The following is a 10,314-nucleotide window of genomic DNA, read 5'->3' as shown; positions in this document are numbered from 1 at the left end:
AGGTCAGTGAGTAAGACACCAGGTCAGTGAGTAAGACACCAGGTCAGCTGCAAGACATTGTATGTGGCTGGACACACATGGAAGTCATTCAGTGGCTGGAGGGAAGAAAGCAGGGGAGTGCAGCCAGACGCCATAGCGTATAAGCAGGCTGTGGGTATTGCAGTGGTGAACATGGCACTATTCAAGAGCTGAAGCCCTGCGGCCCCAAATGATCTGTCTGTATTTTGATCCCAGTCACCCACTAGAAGGATATTAAGCAGCAGTTACGCTAAGACTCCTAAGTCCTCTTTCCCAAAATGGTCTGAAGGGCTCAGCACCCCTACATCCTTTCCCTTTTGCTCCACACTCCCTTGTAATTTACTAACTCATTCGCTACCCATTCACGCAATTGTGCCATAACTTGTTTCAATCCAGATAAAATAAGTCAGTGAAAGCCTAACACTGAATTCAGGTAGTGTGGGGTAGAGATGCTGGCTGGAAGGCAAATGGGAACCTCCAACAGTGCGGGTGCAACTGGGGCAAGGCCTGCACTCCCAAGGGAGGTCTCTTCCTCCTCAGGGCCCCTCACAGCAGCAGTGGCAGCACTGATGGTGAAATGCCCAGACTGTGAACAAATCCAGATTTGTCAGCCTGGTGCCTTTCTAACATGGCTTACGGTGTGATATTGCTTACTTTTTCAGACAGAATCTGAGATTCTTTTTTTTCTAGAATGTTTGAAAGAACGTTCTGAAAAGAAACAGAAAAGGCCATAATTGGAGCATAGCAGTCTCGAGGGTTTCTCTGTAAGCTGTAGTATTTGAGATTTTTCTCTATAAAAGAGATCACGCCCAGCTCTCATAGCAAAAGAGCTGTTCTGCACTGCTTTGTTTTTATCACTTGCGAGTAGACCAGCCTCAGGAATCTTACTTTGACGCAGCCCCTCTGTCGCATGGCTACAGCCCTGTGCAGACAGTAGTACTGAGCCCAGTCTGTCATATCTCAGCTGCCTTCTCCGCTCCTATGCTAGGTTCATCATAGCCCCGGTAGCCCTGGAGGAACTGATTTTAGAGCAGTTCTGTCACATAGGTAATGGCCTGTATATTCAGCTCCATTTTAGAAGTACATTAATCCAGGATAACCCAAGTGGTAGAGCAGAGAGGTGTTGAATTAGCATTGTTGTCAATAGGCAAAAAGACAAGGTTGTCTCAGACTTTGAATGTTTCTTGTTGTTTGCTCAAAAGCAGTCAAAAGTTGTTCATTGAGTTTTGCAAAGTGACTGCACGGGATCAGCTGGACACTTGTCCTGATCTATGCATCACCATCACCAGACTGAGCAAGCTTCAGCACATGTTCTCGAAGTGAAGGCTTTCCTTTGCTGAGGTCTATCAGATGATTTAGTAGAAGCTGCATTTCTATAATGAAAACAAATAGACTTTAAACAGATCAGTTGGTATTTATGGATAAGAAGGGCCCCCCAACTGTGAGGCAAGGTAAAAGTATATGTCTAACATGTAAAAGTATATGTCTAGTAGCTCCACAAATATTTAGAAGTAAAAGAATGGATTGTGATAAAGTGTTTTAGAAGAAGAAAATATGGACCAGGAGGCTGGCCTTTATTAGAAATTAAGTTGACCTTGTCTGTCCCACAGGCTTTACAAAAACATTAATATGCATACTATCACCATATCCTGTTGTCTATGTACTCTCCCCTGTTAGAAACGGCTACTTTTCTTTACAGTGATTCTTGTTATGAAAGAATGATGATTTTTCATCAGTTTCAGCTCGTCGTCTAGGGCTGGCAGTTTAATCGGAAATGTGATGTTTCTCCAGAGCCAATGGGCTGTGTCGGGACACATGGCAGGATTTCTCAGGCTGTTTGAAGCCCAGCTCTTTCTCAAAAGCTTAGTAGCAGAGATATGCATAAAGGTGTGATAATGCTGGATCAAAAGGAGGGAAAAGTCTTACGGAATCTTTGTAGAAATCAAAGGAAATGATCATTTAGAGAGAGAAATCCTGCTTTGTCAGGAGAGATAAGGAAGAAGCAAGCCCAGCAAACACAGCTCATCCTAAGGAAAGACTCACAGGACTAGCTGTCTAGTGGAAAGTCAGATTCAGAATGAATTACAGGCCGTAAAGAAAACTGAAGAAAGGTAAGCACGAATGTCACATACAGGTAACACCCAGGTTGTTCCCTGCTACCCCCTACTGGAGCTGGATACAGCCCATGAGCCAAACCACGGGAGAAACCCACAAATACTCCAGAAATAATGAGGGTAGCAGTCCGATTGCACTGGCAAGGGATGGACAGCCAGCAAGTGAGATCTGTGTAATCTTGGGCCCCACTGAACTTGAGAAGTTTTTGCCATCAGCTTCATTAGTGGTGGGATTATTCCCAAGAACTTTCTGCTTCTATATCCTTAATACCTTAGTCAGCATTCTGCTCAAAACCATGCAGGACTGTTATGAGACAAGTGCTGTGAGTGATGAAATGGTGAAATAAGCATAAGTCTTCTTGGCTCTCCTTCATAATACACATTCAACTTCAACTTAAAAAAATTCTGTTGAGCCTCTCGGTGTTGAAGCACCTTGCCCAGCCATCCATCTCCCAGCTGTGCCGTCTGCCACTTGGACCTGGCTGCCAAATGTAAGCACTTGGGTGATTCAAGCCAGGTGATCAGCATAAAGACTCTCTTAATTGGTATTATGGGATCAGCACTTTCTTGGTGCATATGAGCCTTATTTGATTCGTATCAGGGCTGCATATTTGCAAATTCTTGGTCATTATTTAATAGGTAAATTGTATATTTGTTACTACATAAATAGCTTGGAAGTTAAGAGACTAACAACAAAAGAGTGACAGAGCCAGGAATAAAATTTAAAGGTGCTTGCTTACAACTATGAACTTATCCTCCAGCACACATTGCTTTTATTGTGTTACAGAGCTCATAGTTTCGCTTCTAATGTGGTACACTTACCCCCTTATTTGCAGTGTTCTTAATCCCCTAGGATCCTTTATTATTTTTAGATTATTCGATGTCTGAAAAGTTTTAGCCTGTATTTTGTCAGTGGTTGTGTGTCAGTGCCTATTGCAAAGCTAAAATCATAAGTGAAAGCCAAACTGCCTCTAATACATGAATTCCTTCAGATGATTTTTGGTAAGCGTTTTGCTTGGTTGGGGGTCTGAAGAGAACAAAGAATTCTATTGAAACCAACAAAACCAGTATGATCTTGTTCTGCTCTACAATGTGAATTTTTTCTCTGTGTGTTTTGCAGTGCTTGCTGAAAAATCTTTGTCCTCTTTAAAAAAGTAAAATAATGAACAGATTATATTGCTCCATTTCAAAGAAGAAAACAACAAAGAAAAGCCAACTGGATAATCAGAAAATATAAATAAAGACAATTTCTACTGACAGTGTTCTGACCAAATATTTATTTCCTAACTCATACAAAATTGATGCTTGTGGAGGTACCGGGCTGGAAAACAAATGACTCTAGTTATCCACAGAAAACATACAGTACCAGTGGAGCAATGAAGCCTGCTTTGACATGAATGAGAAATATTACAGGTAATTTACAAAATGAGATCCATTGTCATATAGAAAATGACGTTTTGGAGAAACAGTGTCATGAAGGAGACTGATATTTGTCTGCTGAGGCAGCAAAGAATCCCCATTCACCCAGTCAGGCAGTGGATGGAGAGGCTTCCCTCTACCTCGGCAGGAACTGCACCTGTGTGCTTGCAGGACAGTCAGCTCTCCCCACAGGGCTCCTACACCTTCCAGTCTTCACAAGTTCGTAGCACATTTGCTGTGCTGTGGAGTTTGGCTGGATACGGACCAGAGAACTACATGTAAAACACTGAAAACAGAAAGACGCTCTGTTCTACTAGGAATTTATTCAGTGATCAGATGGAAAATGTGGCTTCAGTGGAAAAAAGAGTCAGATACCAGAAAGATGAGAAAGTCAGTCCTGGATAAAAGTAGTTCTAATACTTAACATAAAGTAAAACGCTGTTAAAGGTTTGTATACGAGTCATGCCAACTTCTATGTAGATGAGAACTGTAATGAAACAGTGTCTAAGTCATTATAAATTTTGCTATTTACACAAAAGAGGAAAATAAGAAATTTTCTTATTTCATTTTTCATGTTACCCTCCATACCTTGCGTACTTATTAAAATGTAGGGTTTCAACTACCCATAGAAAAAATACAAACGTGCAGAGAAATGACTACTAGAAAGAAAAGAATAACCAAGACCTATGATTAGATTTGCAATAATCGAGTCCTGTCCTAAGGAGTTAGATCATGTTCTTTTTCTTTCCTACATAAAAGTTGCACTCATAACAACAGAACCAGAAAAACACAGTTGCTTCAAAACACTGGGCACAGAGTTCCAGAAACAAGATAGCAACTACTCAGAAATGCTGTGGAAAACATTACTCACGTAATAACTTGCTATTTACATTGAAGAGTGTAGCTTTTAAAATTAATTAAAAACTAAAGGGAAAAAATAATAAAAATTAAAAAAAAAAATTTAGTCAAAAGACAATTTGGCCTATAAGGAGGAATCTCTGTTGTCTCTGTTCTTTGCTTTTTGTCTAGCAGATCTTTTGAGATATATACCCACGTATACACAGATGTAAGTCTGGGGCAGATTTATCAAAAGCTAAAACGTGTCTGGGTGATGAGCTAGCAAATCTCATCTCAGAGATTACTTTTGCAGCAGACAGCCCCCCCGCAGCAGAAATGCTGGACCGATACATGTGAATGAAATGACTCTCTCTGCCCACCACGTACACAGGATCCACACACACACGTCAGTCTGTCCAAGCAGAGCTGACCACAGCTCTGGATCCCGGCCCTCATACACAACAGTCCCATTGCCACCGAAGCACAGTGCTGGGCACAGAGCAGGGCTGTGGGATGCCACCACCCATTGTGTGGACGATGGGCAGGCTCCATCTCCCTTTGCAGGTGGTGGATGCTCTCTGCTGGAGCTGATAAGCAGCAGCTCCAGGGACGCTCCGCAGGATGAGGAACCATCGGCTCGTTGGGACCCAGTTTGTGAGCAGCCCTACGCACCCAGTAGCAGCAGTCATGCTCCTTCAGCGGGACAACTGGGCCGGGCCACCACAGCACTCCTTCTTATAGCAAGATGCTGTCCGGCAGCAGGCCCTGATTCTGATTTCGAAGCAGGAAAATCCAGGCAGAGGATGTGGACCTCACCAGAGGAAGGACGGTCTGTTCTCCAGCTGTCCAGGCTTCATCCTAACTTGCCAAAAAACAGTGCAAATTTCTAACAGTTCACAGGAAAAAGAATGTCCATATTGACAGGGTATAAATCCTTCCTTACGTACGAGAATGATACATACCCGGCATCTCTATCAAATATTGTAGAAAAGGTTACACAAAAATAGTTAAATATATGGATACAGATACATAGATATTACACTTGCATAAAATATGTAGATTCAAAACCCTTTGGGCAGTTTCACAGTTAGCTGAAAATGTATGCTTTAGAAATATGAACAATTTCCTACACTTTTCTAGTTTAAGTAGGAGGGGAAAGGGAAGAAGCATCAGCCTTATTAATACTGAATGCTAAGTGCAGGAATTTAGCTGTAGCTGTAGGGCTTTGAAGCAATTGATTTGACAGAACCTCCAAGCATAAACTCTGTTTTAAAAATCCACATTTATTCCCTAGATCGCTTATTGTTTCATGAAAATGAAAACCTACGTGCCCTGCTTGTATCAACTAGATCTCCTGAGACCGCTCAATGAAACCTTGTATGCTCACAATACTTCAAGGTAGGGTCATGCACTGGGAGTACACATGAGCCTTATTGCAGCATTTCTGTGTGATAACAGGAATTCATAACTTCTCACATCCTGTAGAATTTAACTTTAGAAATGCAAGACCTTGAATGACACCACAAGAAGCTCACAGTTCTGAAAAAATTAAAGTCAGTATGAAATTTTACTTATAGACCACATAATTTACACAGATTTACATAAATACAGAGATATTAAAATATTAAATCAAACCTAATTAACAGAGGATAGAGGTTTACATGATAACATTTTAACTCATTACATTTCTGCCGCTATTCTTAGTGTCATGAGATTATATAAATAATATATATATCTATATATCCATAATATGTATAAAGATATATATATTTCCATCCTTTTTTTTTTTTTCCTCAAAAATAGGGCAATTTTATAACTGCAATGAGATGTGACAAGCAGTACACTTCTGGGGAATTATTGCATGCCTTGAGTGCATAAGGCAGAAGGAAAAGTGTCTGACTAGAGACGCTAAAGAAGTGAAACCATCAACCAGAAATGCACTGGAGTGATTTGGGACATCTTATTGCTTTTATAAAACTCAAAATTATATACTGATTTTTAAGAAAAGGCACAAAATAAAGGGGAAAATAATATCTCTATTTAGTGGAGATCACGATCAAGAAGCTCCGTTACTGTTCACTGAACACTTCTCACTGTCCTAAATCTATTCCCTATGGTGCAATACTGTGTTGCGGTTGCATAAGGAGGTTAAACACAAAAGTTCATGCATCCTTTATTAGGGGAAACAAAACAAAGCCCATTTCCTTGCCCAACAACACAGCAGTAGCCGTTAGCATCTGGTCACACCAGGGAGCATCGGCCATCACTCCCACCTCACCACACCACACCACCAACACCGTGTTCATTTCTGCACCAACCTCAGCTGGTAGAACAGCTCCTGGAGCTGGATGCTGGAGGCACGCATTGAAACCCAACAGGAATTTCCCAACAGGCAAGATCACAAAGGGGTAAGACAGGGTTAAGAGAAGCACTGCCTTGAAACCCCTGCATATTGGTGCTGTCCATGGACTATGGAGTGCTGTGGCACCCTTTCCTCTTTTCACCTTTGTGCTGTCAGCACAAGGGCTCTCCAACCCAGCAGCCACACCAGGGGGCAGAGAACAGCAGAATGTTACAACCTGTGGGCTACAGCTACCTCATCACATCACTCATCACTCTGAATGCCAGGATACGGGGGGAAAAAAAAATTTAGAAAATCCCTCGGGATTACTCTTCCTTTGCTGTATTCTTCAGATGTTAACATGCACAGCAGAGATCTGCCTCTGCTATGATACCACACAAGATGTTTCGAAGTTCGGATACGGCACTCTGTTAAGGCACCTTCAAGGAATGGGCTTTGATTTAATCACTAAGCAAAGCTGCACCAGACGCTGCCCCACGCTCCTCCAGCACACACAGCACCAGCAGCACCGCACCTGCCCACCACTGACAAAAGCCACTGCTGTTTGCTAGGGAGAAACCATACTTCCAAAATAAATACCTGCTGGGCATTAAGAGCTGATATTTTGCACAACTGTCTGGTTAGTTCCTCAAAAGAGGAGAGGCAAGAAATTTAGAGTGTTGTCTGTCCTTAACTGCTTGCTAGATTAGAAGGGGTAAAAATATGTATCAGCCTAAAAAAGTAGAAGCTAGCCCTGTTCTGCTGCAGGATTCCTTGCTGGGAGGTGAAGCTTTAACTGCAGCGGGGTTGGAACAGGATGCCTGGTGCAGAACAGGGTTTGTTTTGGGACCCCCAGGAGGAACAAGGCCATCTTCCCCCTGAGGTGTATCACCTCATGCCACCACACAGAATGGCAGTGGTTTTGGGGGTTGTGTCATGGGGAGGGCATTTAGAGATGATGGATGCTGGGGGGGAGAGGAAAGCTGCAGCTGGAGTATGGGGCCGCAGGGCACTGCAGTTCACCTAAACCCAGTTGGGGGTGGGTGTTACACAAAACAAGATCCAGTCCTGGAGAGAAGCAAGAAGGGTGGGCCAGGGGCACAGATCCAAGCACAACAGAGAGCTGCTCCAAGAAGACAGGGGGGGTCCCAATGCATCCACCAGACCTGCCACTCCCCCCATTCCACACCCCAGCCACGCCATGCAGTGTGACAACGGGGGCAGGGGGGGATCCAGTAGTGGGATCACCCCAGCCCTGGAGGTAACAATGTCTAGGGAAAAGGGATCCCTGCCCCTGACTCTCTCCTCCAGGCTAGGTATATGGTCACTGCGTGCAGGTCCTTCTCCAGCGCAAAGACGCATCCTTTCCTTGCACAGTCAATGAGAAACGCGATGTGATCTGTCATGCGCTTGGATCATGGGCTTGTTCGTTCATTAGAATTAGCAATGTTTTCTTCTTCTTTGAGGACTAGAATAATCACTCTGGTATTTACAAAGGTGCCTTCTCCCGGGTTCCCCTAGACCATCATGACAAAATCACCGTCTGCAAGAGCCCCACGCCAGCTGTGTCCAAAGCTGCCTGTGCCGGCTGGGAGCTGGGGGCTGCCATGGGGGGGGGGGCGCTGGCCCCCCGAGCCCCGGGGGGGCCTTCCCAGGCGGCTGTCTCTCTCCGGGGGGGTCTCTCCCGGTGCGGGGTGCCGGCTGCCGCCGCTGCTGCGGGCGCAGTGGTCCCGCTCATACTCCTCCTGTGCCTTCTGCATCTTCCGCTTCTTCATCTTCCTCTTGTGGATGTGGAAGGTGGTGAGGGAGAGGAGGATGAGGCAGAAGATGAGGGTGACGAGGACGATGAGAACGAGGGTGGAGGAGAAGGACTGAAAGAGCTGACCCACTTGCGTGATGCAGGTGCTGCTGGCGTTCGAGGTGGCAGACGTCCTGTTCAGGAGACAAGGCGGCAGCGACAGCCTCAACTCCTTGGAGAGCTTGGCACTCATTGAGGAGGCTTCGGAAGACGAGGATCTTCCTCCCCTCTCTCAAGACGCCGGAATTTCAGTGGGGGCCGGGCTCGCTCCCGGCAATGCCCGCGGTGCCGCCGGCACAGCCTCTCGCTGGCTCTAAACGCGACCGAGCAGCCTGCAAAGGGAGCGGGACCGTCAGCGCTGCCCACCCTGCCCGCCGCCCCGCCCCGGGCACCGCTGCGGCAGCCCCCGGCCCGCGCCCCGCCACGGGGCCAACGCCGGCGGCCGGAGCCGAGCCGCGGGACGGGGCGGGGGCGGCAGAGGCGGACACCCCGCGCACCGCTCGCCCCAACTAGTTGCCGCGGCGGCAGCGAGGGAGGGAGCCCGCCGCTGACCGGAGCCCGCAGGCCGAACCGACCGCCCCCGGGAGCCCATTACCTGCGGCGGCAGAGGCGGCGAAGGAGCGCCCGGGCGCCGCGGGCGCTGCGGGGCTGCGGCAGCGCGGAGTGAGGGCGCGGAGCGGAGCCGCTTCGGGAGCGCCGCCCGCAGCCTGGCACCGCCCCGCCCCTGACGTCACGCCGGGCCGCCGCCTCCCCTCGTACGGCCGCGGGCACGGGGCCTCGGGTGGCGATCGGGTGCCGGCCCGCGCCGCGGGGACGCGTTCTTTCCTGGCGGCGGGCGGGTGTCCCGTACTTCCCCCTGCGAGCTGAGCCCGCCCCGGCGCGCCGCCTCCCACAGGTTGCCTCCGGGCGCCCGGCCCTCGTGCCGCCCCCGGGGCCGGCGTGTGCTGGCTAGCCGGGACCGCGGTATCTGCAGAAGTGGCCGGGGCTCCGTGCGCGGCGGGGTGTTCGTGTGCAGCGGATTTGTGGGCTGCCGTGAGCGTGCTTCAGCTAAAAATCGAGTGGTTCCCAAATAGAAGAGACCTTGGGACTTGAAGAATGCTTTCACTAGACATACGGGGCCAAAAAGATATTTACCTTCAGGATGAAGCTTCTCAGTTTTCCAGAAGGAACAGTGGTGGGGTTGTGGATGACTGCTCGGAGCCCAGTGGGTGCCTTCAGTCCCATGCTTGTGCTCTGACAGGGAGCCAGGAGCAGGGTCACTATGGCACCAGTGGCAGAAACAGGACTTCGAGGAAAAATAGAGGCTGTCTTCTGCTGGCCTGGAGCCACGTGAGAAGCCTGGGGGAAAGCCTGTACCAGGAGGAAAAGGATCTGGGGTGTTACCTGATAGCAGGCTGAATGTGAGCCAGCGCTATGCCCACGTGGCCAAGGAGGCCAGTGTCAGGGGTGGTAGAATGGTTTGGGTTGGAACGGACCTCAAAATAATCTTCATCTAGTTCCAGCCTTCTGCTGTGGGCTTATGTCAGCAATAGTGCAGCCAGCAGGAGCAGGGAGGGGCTCATCCCTTTGTACAGGGTGCCGGTGAGGCCACACCTCGAGTACTGTGTTCAGTTTTGGGCTCTCACAAGAAAGACATTGAGGCCCTCGAGTGTGTCCAGAGAAAAGCAATAAAGCTGTGAGGGAGCTGGAGCATAAGTCTGGTGGGGAGTGGTTGAGGGAACTGGGATTGTTTGGTCTGGAAAAGAGGAGGCTCAGGGGAGACCTCATTGCACTCTACAACTTCCTGA

The 10,314-nt window shown here is 47.7% G+C and overlaps 1 protein-coding gene across 1 annotated transcript; it reads right to left on the bottom strand.

Moving 5' to 3' along the window:
• Positions 1 to 3,401: 3,401 nt before the first annotated feature.
• Positions 3,402 to 9,137, bottom strand: CUNH11orf87 (chromosome unknown C11orf87 homolog). Its single transcript, XM_042868502.1, is given in 3 exon segments — positions 3,402 to 8,347; positions 8,349 to 8,859; positions 9,123 to 9,137. Coding segments are annotated over 2 exon segments (465 nt in total). The 5' UTR covers positions 8,721 to 8,859; positions 9,123 to 9,137; the 3' UTR covers positions 3,402 to 8,254.
• Positions 9,138 to 10,314: the final 1,177 nt, after the last annotated feature.

Source organism: Lagopus leucura, unplaced genomic scaffold (assembly GCF_019238085.1).
Source record: "Lagopus leucura isolate 7727_CA_CO unplaced genomic scaffold, USGS_WTPT01 Super-Scaffold_100001, whole genome shotgun sequence".
NCBI classification, from domain to species: domain Eukaryota; kingdom Metazoa; phylum Chordata; class Aves; order Galliformes; family Phasianidae; genus Lagopus; species Lagopus leucura.
Note: the sequence above shows the minus strand (reverse complement) of the source record. Positions and strands in the feature narration are given on the sequence as shown.